The sequence below is a fragment of the Octopus sinensis genome, linkage group LG29, assembly GCF_006345805.1.
Source record: "Octopus sinensis linkage group LG29, ASM634580v1, whole genome shotgun sequence".
Taxonomy (NCBI): Eukaryota; Metazoa; Mollusca; class Cephalopoda; order Octopoda; family Octopodidae; genus Octopus; species Octopus sinensis.
The window spans coordinates 8461648-8476647 of NC_043025.1; the positions used below are offsets into that span (position 1 = coordinate 8461648).

General features: G+C 41.7%; 1 protein-coding gene across 1 annotated transcript in view; it reads right to left on the minus strand.

Moving 5' to 3' along the window:
• Positions 1–8405: 8405 nt before the first annotated feature.
• Positions 8406–15000, minus strand: part of LOC115226221 (zinc finger protein 391-like) — a 15411-nt gene continuing 8816 nt past the window's right edge. Inside the window, exon 2 of the mRNA XM_036515022.1 lies at positions 8406–10382. Coding sequence (XP_036370915.1) covers positions 8532–10313 — 1782 coding nt within the window. The 5' untranslated portion in view covers positions 10314–10382 and the 3' untranslated portion in view covers positions 8406–8531. The remainder of the gene's footprint in view (positions 10383–15000) is intronic.

The window sequence follows — 15000 nt, forward strand, 5'->3', positions numbered from 1 at the left end:
ATTCCTTCCCAGTCTAAAAATTATAATTTATTAACTGAAATTGGTCTGGTGGAGTAGAACTGATCTGGAGTAAACAACGAAGCATAGTGTGTGAAAAATGGGTCTCAAGACAGCCTTGCCATAATTACCAAATTTAAATATCTTTATTTTTTTTTTACCCCTTAACATTGTTGCTGCTTTGTCTGTTCAATAGTGGTTTGGGTTTCAATGTCTTCCCAGTCTAAAAGTAATTTTTTTTGGTGGTCTGGGTTTCAATGTCTTCCCAGTCTAAAAGTAATTTTTTTTTGGTGGTTTGGGTTTCAATGTCTTCCCAGTCTAAAAGTAATCTTTTTTTGGTGGTTTGGGTTTCAATGTCTTCCCAGTCTAAAAGTAATTTTTTTTGGTGGTCTGGGTTTCAATGTCTTCCCAGTCTAAGAGTAATTTTTTTTTTGTTATTTACTGAAATAGATTTAAATATCTGAATTTTTCCATTAATTTTGTAGCAGCTTCGGTGGCCTAGTAGGTAAGGTGCTAGAAGTAGTGGCATAATAATGGTTGAGGTTTCAAACCTTTGCCAGGAAATTCATTTTTTTTTCCACTGGAGACAAAAAAGTGAAAAATCTTGATTTCCTGGCAGAGGCTTGAAACCTCAACCATTATTATGCCACTACTTCTAGTACCTTACCTACTAGGCCACTGAAGCTGCTACAAAATTAATGGAAAAATTCAGATATTTAAATCTATTTCAGTAAATAACAAAAAAAAAATTACTTTTAGACTGGGAAGACATTGAAACCCAGACCACCAAAAAAAAATTACTTTTAGACTGGGAAGACATTGAAACCCAAACCACTATTGAACAGACAAAGCAGCAACAATGTTAAGGAGTAAAAAAAAAATAAAGATATTTAAATTTATTTAAATTTGGTAATTATGGCAAGGCTGTCTTGAGACCCATTTTTCACACACACACACAATGCTTCGTTGTTCACTCCAGATCAGTTCTACTCCACCAGACCAATTTCAGTTATAAAAAAAAAAATTTTTAGACTGAGAAGGATTTGAAACCCTAACCACCATTTAACAGACAAAGCAGCAACAATGTTAAGGGGTAAAAAAATAATAAAGATATTTAAATTTATTTAAATTTGGTAATTATGGCAAGGCTGTCTTGAGACCCATTTTTCACACACACACCACACACACACACACTATGCTTCGTTGTTTACTCCAGATCAGTTCTACTCCACCAGACCAATTTTAGTTATAAAAAAAATAATTTTTAGACTGAGAAGGAATTGAAACCCAAACCACCATTTAACAGACAAAGCAGCAACAATGTTAAGGGGTAAAAAAGTAATAAAGATATTTAAATTTATTTAAATTTTTGTGCTTAATGAAAAGATTTGGTAACTATGGCAAGACTGTCTTGAGACCCATTTTTCACACACACACACACACACACCATGCTTCATTGTTTACTCCAGATCAGTTCTACTCTACCAGGCCAATTATAATTAACGACACTCCCATTGTGACCATCTCTAGCCACTTGTCTATAATCATAATACTTCACTTAATAACAAGAAAATAATTTTTAGACTGGGAAGGAATTGAAACCCAAACCATCATAGCAACAATGTTAAGGGGAAAATAAAGATATTTACTGAAATGATTTTAAATAACAATCTTTGGACCAGGAAGGAATTGAAACCCAAACCACCATAGCAACAATGTTAAGGGGAAAATAAAGATATTTACTGAAATGAATTTAAATAATAATCTTTAGACCAGGTAGGAATTGAAACCCAAACCACCATTTAACAGACACAACAGCAACAATGTTAAGGGGAAAATAAAGATATTTAAATTTATTTAAATTTGGTAATTATGGCAAGGCTGTCTTGAGACCCATTTTTCACACACACACACACACACACACACACACACACAATGCTTCGTTGTTTACTCCACCAGACCAATTTCAGTTAATAAAAAATAATTTTTAGACTGGGAAGGAATTGAAACCCAAACCACCATTTAACAGACAAAGCTGTAACAATGTTAAAGGGTAAAAAAAAAATAAAGATATTAAAATTTTTGTGCCTAATGAAAAGATTTGGTAACTATAGCAAGGCTGTCTTGAGACCCATTTTTCACACACACACACACACACACTATGCTTCATTGTTTACTCCAGATTAGTTCTACTCTACCATACCAATTATAATTAACGACACTCCAGTTGTGACCATCTCTAGCCACTTGTCTATAATGATAATACTTCACTTAATAACAAGAAAATAATTTTTAGACTGGGAAGGAATTGAAACCCAAACCATCATAGCAACAATGTTAAGGGGAAAATAAAGATATTTACTGAAATGATTTTAAATAACAATCTTTGGACCAGGAAGGAATTGAAACCCAAACCACCATAGCAACAATGTTAAGGGGAAAATAAAGATATTTACTGAAATGAATTTAAATAATAATCTTTAGACCAGGTAGGAATTGAAACCCAAACCACCATTTAACAGACACAACAGCAACAATGTTAAGGGGAAAATAAAGATATTTAAATTTATTTAAATTTGGTAATTATGGCAAGGCTGTCTTGAGACCCATTTTTCACACACACACACACACACACTATGCTTCGTTGTTTACTCCACCAGACCAATTTCAGTTAATAAAAAATAATTTTTAGACTGGGAAGGAATTGAAACCCAAACCACCATTTAACAGACAAAGCTGTAACAATGTTAAAGGGTAAAAAAAAAATAAAGATATTAAAATTTTTGTGCCTAATGAAAAGATTTGGTAACTATAGCAAGGCTGTCTTGAGACCCATTTTTCACACACACACACACACACACTATGCTTCATTGTTTACTCCAGATTAGTTCTACTCTACCATACCAATTATAATTAACGACACTCCAGTTGTGACCATCTCTAGCCACTTGTCTATAATCATAATACTTCACTTAATAACAAGAAAATAATTTTTAGACTGGGAAGGAATTGAAACCCAAACCACCATTTAACAGACAAAGCAGCAACAATGTTAAGGGGAAAATAAAGATATTTCAATTTATTTCAGTAAATAACAAAAAAAAAAACTTTTAGACTGGGAAAGAATTGAAACCCAAACCACCATTTAACAGACAAAACAGCAACAATGTTAAGGGGTAAAAAAAATAAAGATAAATTTATTTCAATTTTTGCGCTTAATGAAAAGATTTGGTAACTATGGCAAGGCTGTCTTGAGACCCATTTTTCACACACACACACAATCCCTTTGTTGAGAGAAATTTGGTTGCTGTTTCGAGACTGCTTTGGGGATTCTTATAGGAGCATAAAAACACACACACACTATGCTTCATTGTTTACTCCAGATTAGTTCTACTCTACCAGACCAATTATAATTAACGACACTCCTGTTGTGACCATCTCTAGCCACTTGTCTATAATCATAATTGTTGGCATCCTTTTTGTCTCATAAAAAGTCCAGTCCGGCTTTTACATTTCATGTCCTAATACATCTCCTGCTGTGGCTGTGTAGTCCTATCCTGGACAAACACTCCCTCTGACAGGTACCGCAAATGTAGCGAAGACTGTTCCTGGCTGGTTGTAATGTCATAGTTTCTTGTTGACGTCTTTTCTTGTCTTTCCATTTCACCTCTCTCTCTCTCTGTCACTCCTTTGTGTTCCCTCTTTTACGGTACGTCGCCAATCTCCACGGTTGCTGGCAATTGCTTCCCAACCACTAATAATCATAATACAACTTCACTTAATAACAAGAAAATAATTTTTAGACTGAGAAGGAATTGAAACCCAAACCACCATTTAACAGACAAAACAGCAACAATGTTAAGGGGTAAAAAAAAAAGATATTTAAATTCATTTCAGGTATTAAAAAAATAATAATTTTTAGACTGGGAAGGAATTGAAACCAAACCACCATTTAACAGACAAAGCAGCAACAATGTTAAGGGGAAAATAAAGATATTTCAATTTATTTCAGTAAATAACAAAAAAAAAAACTTTTAGACTGGGAAAGAATTGAAACCCAAACCACCATTTAACAGACAAAACAGCAACAATGTTAAGGGGTAAAAAAAATAAAGATAAATTTATTTCAATTTTTGCGCTTAATGAAAAGATTTGGTAACTATGGCAAGGCTGTCTTGAGACCCATTTTTCACACACACACACAATCCCTTTGTTGAGAGAAATTTGGTTGCTGTTTCGAGACTGCTTTGGGGATTCTTATAGGAGCATAAACACACACTATGCTTCATTGTTTACTCCAGATTAGTTCTACTCTACCAGACCAATTATAATTAACGACACTCCTGTTGTGACCATCTCTAGCCACTTGTCTATAATCATAATTGTTGGCATCCTTTTTGTCTCATAAAAAGTCCAGTCCGGCTTTTACATTTCATGTCCTAATACATCTCCTGCTGTGGCTGTGTAGTCCTATCCTGGACAAACACTCCCTCTGACAGGTACCGCAAATGTAGCGAAGACTGTTCCTGGCTGGTTGTAATGTCATAGTTTCTTGTTGACGTCTTTTCTTGTCTTTCCATTTCACCTCTCTCTCTCTCTGTCACTCCTTTGTGTTCCCTCTTTTACGGTACGTCGCCAATCTCCACGGTTGCTGGCAATTGCTTCCCAACCACTAATAATCATAATACAACTTCACTTAATAACAAGAAAATAATTTTTAGACTGAGAAGGAATTGAAACCCAAACCACCATTTAACAGACAAAACAGCAACAATGTTAAGGGGTAAAAAAAAAAGATATTTAAATTCATTTCAGGTATTAAAAAAATAATAATTTTTAGACTGGGAAGGAATTGAAACCCAAACCACAGAAATAGAGTGAAAAAATGAGATATTTAAACCTATCCTAGCTGAAGATCAATAACCAATCACAGAAAAAGGTTTTACGTATCTCTGTTTGTTTGCTCTCCCAAATTAGGGATCTGTTTGGATGTCCTTGCAGATAGAGGAATTTCAAGAGCAGTGGAGTGGTGGGGGTGAGTTAAAGGAGGAATTACAACCATGTTTTGTGGTCTGCTACCAGAACAGCTGAGGGCAACAACATGCAGTTTAATGCAGGTAAGTTCCAGGCCCTGTGCTACCGGCACACAAAGGTAAACGACGTGCAGACTGGATACACTGGCCCAGGAAGAATTGCAATCCCTGAGTCAAAATCAGTGCATGACCTGGGCATTGACATGCATCTTTCCAAGAGAATATTACTAATTTGGTAATAAAATGCAGACGGCTAGCTGGAATGGATTCTCCGAACTTTCAGAACAAGAGAGAAGGAGACACTGATGGTCCTTTGGAAAACATCTGTCCTCAGCCGCTTGGACTACTGCTCCCAACTGTGGTCACCACACAATATAAAACTAACAGCAGAACTCGAAGCAATTCAGAGAAGCTACACAAAGAAAATCGTCTCAATGCAAAATATCAGCTACTGGGAAAGACTGAAGGTATTAAACCTCTTCTCCCTGGAGCGGAGGCGGGAGAGATATGCAGTGATATACATCTGGAAAATCCTGGAGGGTCTTGTCCCAAACTTTGGCATTCAAAGTTACCCCAACCGCAGAACGGGGCGCCACTGCATGGTGCCAAAGATTCCAACATCACCATCAAAATACAGGACCAGATACTGTAACAGCTTGGGTTTCAGAGGACCACAGCTCTTCAATATCCTTCCTAAATGCCTGAGAGACTTACATGGTGTGGAGGTGGGTTTCTTTAAAATTAAACTGGATCTCTTCTTGTTGGGACTCCCAGATGAACCTACCTCACGACAGGAGACGCGGATGCGGGCAGCAGCATCGAACTCGCTTGTTGATCAAGTGCCACGTATCAGAGGTGGATTCACATATTAGTGTAGCTCATTCAGCGGTGGTGCCCCAGCATGGCCGCGGCCTTCGGGCTAAAACATTTTTAAGGATTTATGTAAATATAAATACAATGATAGCTATGTAAATAGAGAAACCTACATATATAGAAATATATACATACATCTAGAAATATGTATGTATGTATATATATATATATGTGTGTGTGTGTGTGTTGTGTGTGTGTGTGTACATGCATGTGTATATATATGTGTGTATGTATATATCTATGTCAAACCTGCACCTGTATCAAATTACTGTTTCAGTGTTAACGATAAAACCACTGTTCATTTATCTGTCATATGGTTGCTTAACGAACTACATTAGTGGAAACGAGATTAGTTATATAAATAGGCATAGGAGTGGCTGTGTGATAAGTAGCTTGCTTACCAACCACATGGCTCCGGGTTCAGTCCCACTGCGTGGCACCTAGGGCAAGTGTCTTCTACTATAGCCTTGGGCCGACCAAAGCCTTGTGAGTGGATTTGGTAGATGGAAACTGAAAGAAGCCCATCATATATATATATATAAATAGGCATAGGAGTGGCTGTGTGGTAAGTAGCTTGCTTACCAACCACATGGTTCCGGGTTCAGTCCCACTGCGTGGCACCTAGGGCAAGTATCTTCTACTATAGCCTCGGGCCGACCAAAAGCCTTGAGTGGATTTGGTAGACGGAAACTGAAAGAAGCCCGTCGTATATATGTATATGTATATGTTTGTGTTTGTCCCCCTAGCATTGCTTGACAACCGATGCTGGTGTGTTTATGTCCCCGTCACTTAGCGGTTTGGCAAAAGAGACCGATAGAATAAGTACTGGGCTTACAAAAGAATAAGTCCTGGGGTCGAGCTGCTCGATTAGAGGTGGTGCTCCAGCATGGCCGCAGTCAAATGACTGAAACAAGTAAAAGAGTAGATGCTATTTCGTCCACAGGTAACTGGTTGTTCCACAAGTATTATTGAAGACCTAGTTGTAAATTAGGGGTTCTCAGCCATTTTCTACCAACTGACCCCTTTGATTTCTATTTTGTTCCACTGGGCCCCCATAACCATTCAATGTTTTAAGACCCCTATTATATTTTTTATAATTTAAGAAGCATCAGTTGTGGTGTGCAAGAGAGAAGTTTGCGCTGGTATAGTCATGCGGCGACAATGGATGAAGATAGTTGTGTGAAAAAGTGCCACACCCTAGCGGTTGAGGGAACCTGTGGAAGAGGTAGACCCAGGAAAACCTGGGACGAGGTGGTGAAGCACGACCTTCAAACTTTAGGTCTCACCGAGGAAATAACTAGAGACCGAGACCTATGGAAGTATGCTGTGCGTGAGAAGACCCGGCAGGACAAGTGAGACCATAACCCATGGCCTCTACCTGGGACGTAGCCAGCCCACCTATGCATACCTTTCCTTCTTGGGACACAAAACTCTACCTGTGAAGACCTGTTGAGGCAAGTGAAAATCAAAATCAAAATCGATCAACATCAATGGAAATTGCAGCTGTGATACCAGTGCCGGTGGCACGTAAGAGAACCATCCGAACGTGGCCATTGCCAGCGCCGCCCCGACTGGCCTCATGCTGGTGGCATGTAAAAAGCACCATCCGATTGTGGCCGTTTGCCAGCCTCGTCTGGCACCTGTGCCGGTGGCATCTAAAAGCACCCACTATACTCACGGAGTGGTTGGCGTTAGGAAGGGCATCCAGCCGTAGAAACGCTGCCAGATCAGACTGGGCCTGGTGCAGCCTTCTGGCTTCCCAGACCCCGGTTGAACCGTCCAACCCATGCTAGCATGGAAAGCGGACGCTAAACGATGATGATGATGATGATGAATATTACTGGGGACTGTATAAAAAAAAAATGAATTTTAAAAATATTTTATATTTTGAAGAAGTACAAGCCATTTATTGCACATAGATTTTAACAGGAAAATCTTACGTGGATCTTGGGTGAGAACCACTTGTAGGTGATGATGATGATGATGGTGTGTGGTGATATGGATGCTGGTGGTGGTGGTGGTGGTAGAGATGGTGATGCTGAGACCACTAGTTGATGTATGATAATGTTGATAGCAGTGATGCTGGGGGGGAGGGGGGAGGGGTTGATAGTGGTGCTTTGTCATGGTGGTGGTGGTGGTGATGTTGGCAATGGTGGTACTGATGGCGATCGTCATCATTGTGGGGGTGGTGTTGATGATGGAGGCGGTGGTGATGATGATGATGTAGTTTGTGACAGAAGATGATGCTCAGGGGCTGCAGAAACATATCCGTGGAGATATTGTTGTCATTTATTTTTGTTGGTTTTGTTGTAGTCGCCATAGCTTTCGATGGTGGTGGTGGTGGTGATGGTATTTGTGGTGGTGGTGGTATTTGTGGTGGTGGTGGTGGTGGTGATAGTGGTGGTGGTGGTGGTATTTGTGGTAGTGGTGGTGATGATGATGGTATTTGTGGTGGTGGTGGTGGTGGTATTTGTGGTGGTGATGGTGATGGTATTTGTGGTGGTGGTGGTGGTGGTATTTGTGGTGGTGGTGGTGGTGGTGATAGTGGTGGTGGTGGTATTTGTGGTGGTGGTGAGTAATGATGATGGAGGTGGTGATGGGGTGATGCTGATGGTGGTGTGTTTCCAATCAAACTGACTCCAAGCCAGCAGTTTGGAAGATCACTTGACCGCAGTGTGCCTGGGGTATTAGAATGGTCTGTGGGTGGGGTTCACTGGGACTGACCCCTACAGCTGCGGCCGACGTCGGGGTGGTCTCAGCATCCGGCAAAATACTTCGGTAAGAAACATTCATCATAGTCACATCTGACATATCATAGTCGATTGTCTCCCCCTGGCATTCCGCCGTTATCACCAGGTGGTGCTGTTGGCTGTTGTGTAGTGCGGCTTCTAGCTGGACATGGTTGCCGTTGGCGACCACCACATCGTCTGGATCGACGATGAGACTGAGCGTGTTCGTTGCCGCGGCAACTGCTGGTGTTGCTGATGCTGTTGTTGCTTTCGCTGCTGCTACCGGTGCTGCTGCTATTACTAACGAGCCTTCGGTCATTACTGCTGCTGTTGTTGCCGCTGCTGCTGCAGGTTTCGGCAGGCGCGACTTGGTCTGTTGCACGCCGTGCATTTTCAGTTCGTGCCGCTGTAAATGATGCTTGTGACGGAAAAGGTATCCGCATACCGAACAGCGGAACTTCCCCTGCGTGGTGTGCGCTCGGAAGTGCGCCTGGCACATGACATCAGTCTTGAAACGCCACGTGCAACCAGGGAAGGTGCATGCAAACGGCCGGATGGGGTCGTGGACCCGTTTGTGCTTGTTGAGTGTCGACTTGTCCGTGTAGGCAAACCCGCAAATGTCGCAGATGACGCTGCCCTCATTGTGCAGCTGACGATGCGCATGGATCGCCGCATTAATCTTTGATGTGAAACCACACTGCCTGCAGCGGTATGCCCCTTTTTTGTGTGTGCGTTCGTGTGCAGCCAAGTAGGTGCGAGTTTTGAAGCCCTTCCCACATGCGTCACAGAAGAACATTGCATCTGTCCGGTGGATCTGTGTGTGCTTACGCAGATATCGTAACCTGTTAAACACCTTTGTACATTTGGTGCAAGGGTATGATCCAAGGAGGTCTTGTTTCTCAATGCTACGTACTCTCTTGTTGGTTGAGCTTGACCTGGTCTTGAACCGGTTGACCATTAATTTATTATAATCCGACATCCTCATCAGCCTCTGGTTGTCACCAACGGGAACAGCGCTGAGATCAGATACGGAAGTGGAGGGGGCTTGACTCAGTATTTCTGGATGTTTGTCTCGCATGTGGTTTATCATGGAACTCTTCCAATGTGTCCGAAACGGACAGTGGACACACTTGAACGACTGCTTGCCATAGGTGAACGAGTTGCCACGGACGATGCTGGTCACCAGGAAAAATGTAAAGTCAGGTCTCAAAGTGGTGCAAGCTGGGCTCCCCGATTCAGAATGCATCGCGGATGAAGGCCCTAATCCAGGCAAGGGGACAGAATGCCGAGCGTCCATATCGTCCTCGTTATCATCTTCGTTGTTGGATGAAGAGTGTTGGTCAGCAGTGCTTGGTGGGTCACTGAAGGTTGCTGTTGTGTCCAATGAAATCGATGGTAGCGACGGTGTTGGTGGCAGTGTCTGTGGTGGTGGTGGTGGTAGTGGTGGAGGTGGTGCTGTTGCTGAGGTTGTAGCAGTGTTGAAGTGTTCTGACAGATTGATTAATTCTTTAGACATATTGATCACCACCTCTTCTTCATCCTCATCATCATCATCATCCTCCTCCTCCTCATTGTCATTATCTTCTTCCTCCTCCTCCTCCTCCTCTTCTTCTTCTTCTTCTTGCTGTAAGCTCTGCATCACTCTGGTAGCGGCCCCGTTGTCGATGATAGCTGGGTGCATAAGACTGATATTTTCGGCCCCATCATCGACCGAGTGAACGAGGACAACATCCCCACCATCGCTGATGTCACCATTGACCTTACCATTGCTGCTGCTGTTGTTGCTGCTGCTGCTGATACATCTTCCCGTTTCCATGTCGACCACGCGCACCCCTTCGACGGAACCACAGACCTTTCGGCCGCTACTGCTGGGCCCTACTGCGCCTGAAAGCTGTGGCCTCGCGGAGTCAGTCAGGACCACTGAGCTATTGTGCTGCTGTATTGAAGAAAACCGCGGATGAAGAGACAGAGCAGCAGCACCATCACCGACAGCAGCAGCGGTACCTGTCGTAGGAGGAGTAGTAGTAGTAAGAGTAGTAGTGGTAGTAATAGTTGTAGCAAGTGTTGAGGCTAAGGAGAAACCTCCGATGATACTTCTGTTCTCGTCTTCAGCTCCAGTCTCTCCCTGTTGGACCATCAAGATGTTTGTTGTGCCATGACCATCACTGCAGGCTGGCTGTGGTATGGAGAGCCTTTGAGTGCCATCACCGTTGTGCACGTTGACAAAAGGGTCCATCATGATCACGTCAGGGCATTCGGACTTCACGAGATCCTGGTAAGTTTCCAGCTCCCTGGTCAGTAAGCTGACCTTGTGATTGAGTCGGGGTAGGAGGCAAGGTGGTTTGCTGGGTCCCTTGCTGTTGGCCTTCGTCTTGCCGAGGAAGATCTTGTGTTGGCGGCGATAGTGTTCCTTCAGCGACATCTGTCGGGAGAATAGGGTGCCACACACACTGCAGCTGACTTTGGTGTTGGGGGACGCATCTGGAAAGACAGAGAATATATGAAAGAGTGTGAGAGAGAGAGAGACAGACTGACTGAAAGAGAGATACGGTAAGAGAAAGTGAGTGAGAAAGAATGAGTGAGAAAGAAAGAGCGAGATAAAATGAGTAAGATAGAATGAGTGAGATAAAATGAGTAAGATAGAATGAGCAAGAAAGAGTGTGAAAGAAAGAGAAAGATAGAATGAGTGAGAAAGAAAGAGTGAGAAAGAAAGAGTAAGAAAGAACGAGTGAGAAAGAAAGAGTGAGAAAGAAAGAGTAAGAAAGAAAGAAAGAGTAAGAAAGAACGAGTGAGAAAGAACGAGTGAGAAAGAAAGAGTGAAAGAGAGAATGAATAAAAAGCTGTTTTCCCCTCTGACTACATGACCCAATGTGTCCTTCCTATTCTGAGGTGTTAAGGTGTGATTTGAGATATATTTCATTGACATTTCTAGCAGAGCAAGTGACCAGATAAAAGCTGTTTAACTCCCAGATCAACCTTCATCAAACAGACCTATTTGGCTGATATTTCTAGCAGAACAAGCACCCAGATAAAGGCTGTTTAACTCCCAGATCAACCTTCATCAAACAGACCTATTTGGCTGATATTTCTAGCAGAACAAGCACCCAGATAAAGGCTGTTTAACTCCCAGATCAACCTTCATCAAACAGACCTATTTGGCTGATATTTCTAGCAGAACAAGCAACCAGATCCACCGTCATCAATTAGACCTACTAAGAACAAACACATATCAACCAAGACCACATTAATATTTTAGGGGTATATATGTACAGGCGTGGCTGTGTGGTAAAAAGTTTGCTTTCCAACCACATGGTTCTGGGTTCAGTCCTACTGCTTGGTACTTTGGGGGTCTTCTACAATTGCAGCAACCAATGATAACCTTGTGAGTGGATTTGTTAGGTAGAAAGTGAAAGAAGCTAGTTGTAACATATAGAGAGATACAATTGTCACTGTGACTGAGGGTGCAGGGTGGCACCTAAATTGCTAGAAATAAGAGTCAAAGACTGAGCCGCAAACAGAGCTGCACACTGACAGGGGACATAACCGCCCACAGCAAGCGAGGTTACCATGCTAGTCCAGGGATCTTTTCCGTTTGAACGGCAGTTTTTTCTAGTGGTGTCATATGAAATTGTCACCCAGAATTATGACCCTAGTATCGATCTATTGCATTTCAATCTGTTTTAGGGTTAGGGGTGGGGGAAGGGTATCTTTTTTTCTTCACAAATGTAAATAAACCCAATATGTTTCTTAAGGGAAATATTCATACGGCACAGAATGTTTTTTTACCTCAATGGACGTCATTGACTAGTTGAAATTGCAGAAATTGAAGAAAAAAAAACAACAAATATCTGATCTGGCAGTGTTTCTACAGCTGGATGCCCTTCCTAATGCCAACCACTCCGTGAGTGTAGTGGGTGCTTTTTTACGTACCACCGACACAGGTGCCAGGCGAGGCTGGCAACGGCCAAGATCGGATGGCAAGCTTTTTACAGCTAGATGCCCTTCCAAATGCCAACCACTTTACAGAATATATACATGTACACACACACACACACACACATATATATATATATATATCTCATCATCATCATTTAGCGTCCACTTTCCATGCTGGCATGGGTTGGACGGTTCAACTGGGGTCTGGGAAGCCAGAAGGCTGCACCAGGCCCAGTCTGATCTGGCAATGTTTCTACAGCTGGATGCCCTTCCTAACGCCAACCACTCCATGAGTGTAGTGGGTGCTTTTTACGTACCACCAACACAGGTGCCAGACGAGGATGGCAAACGGCCACGATCGGATGGTGCTTTTCATATATATAGACAGACAGACAGATATATATATATATATAGAAAGATATATATAAAATAATTAAGGTGGCAATCAGAATTTTAAAACCAACAAGAATTAATTCACTGTCAGGTGTAAGTTAGCCTCCACCACTCATGATGGAGTGAGCATTACTAGGGAGTATTAATTTCCAGTATGCAATTAGTATACTAATCTAATGCATTTCGCTTATGGTGGAGAGTGTTGTCTCCCCTGTCAATACAAAGAGACCATGTGCTTTTTTGTGGCTAAGAAGTCTATGACTACCATTTCTAGCAATGCTGGCGCTCTCTGCACCCTTATCACTCTTAGTGATGGGGAACATATATATATATATATATATACATACACATATATATATACATATGTACATATATATACATACACATATATATACTCTCGGAGTGGTTGGCGTTAGGAAGGGCATCCAGCTGTAGAAACACTGCCAGATCTGACTGGACTGGTGCAGCTTTCGGGCTCCCCAGACCCCAGTTGAACCGTCCAACCCATGCTAGCATGGAAAGCGGACGTTAAATGATGATGATGATATACATACATATATATACACATACACACACACATATATATATATATGTCTATTGAGGTGCGATTTCAGATTAACAGGGATCTTACTGACGAGTCACCCTGAGTAAATACATTATTTTTATTGCTGAAAAAGACGAAACTGCAGTATAAGATGAACCGAGTTAGTAAAAGTTTTTATTTTCATTTCACTAAATTTATCAAGCTTCTGTGTATCTAGCACATACTTCGCCCTTTAATGTACTTATATATGAATAATATATGGCCTGTGCTAGAAACACCAGCGATAATAATTAATTTTATTTTATCGCATTTTGACTTTGTTTATATATATATATATATATATATACATATATACATACACACACATGAAAGCTTCTGTGAGTGTCTACCTCCCAAATCCACACACAAAGCTTTGGTTAGCTTAGGTGCCACACAGTGGGACTGAACCTGAAACCTTGTGTTTGGGAAATAAACTCCTTAACCACGCAGCCTACTTCCAAAGATCAAAAATCCCTTGAAGCTTTACTTAATTCAGGGCCCATTTAAACGCCCCACACCCCCACACCTGTCATCCACCCCCACTGGCCATCAAGTGTCTTTATCAGAGTCCCCTTTTCTGTAACCAAGCAGCCAAGCTACATCACTTGCTCAAGGATACCTTCCTCCCGCCAGTCTCCGAGGCTCTGTGCTTCTTCATGTCAAAGTAATATAAAAATGTATCAATCCCTATCAGTTGTGTAGTGTGGTTTTTTTTTAAGGACATGTTGTGTAAGGGTTGGGGAAAGGCCAGACAAGAAGACAAAGACCCTTATTATACTCACGCTGCAACTTATGTTCCAGGATATCCAGTAGTTTGTGGTAGACTTTGTTGCATAATCCACAGATGAAGGTGTCCAATTTGCCAGAAGACACTGCAATGAGAAGGACAGTTTTACAATAATAAGTTCATTATAATAAGGGGTCTCAAATTTGGGGAAATGGATTAAGTCAATTACATCAACCCCAGGGCATAACTGGTACTTATTTAATTGGCCCCAAAAGGATGAAAGGCAAAGTTAACCATGGCGGAATTTGAACTCAGAACGTAACGGCAGATGAAATACCTATTTCTTTACTACTCACAAGGGGCTAAACACAGAGAGAACAAATGGATTAAGTCAATTACATCGACCTCAGTGCATAACTGGTACTTATTTAATCGACCCCGAAAGGATGAAAGGCAAAGTTGACCTCGGTGGAATTTGAACTCAGAACATAACGGCAGACGAAATACCTATTTCTTTACTACCCACAAGGGGCTAAACACAGAGAGAACAAATGGATTAAGTCAATTACATCAACCCCAGGGCATAACTGGTACTTATTTAATCGACCCCGAAAGGATGAAAGGCAAAGTTGACCTCGGTGGAATTTGAACTCAGAACGTAACGGCAGACGAAATACCTATTTCTTTACTACCCACAAGGGGCTAAACACAGAGAGAGAACAAATGGAT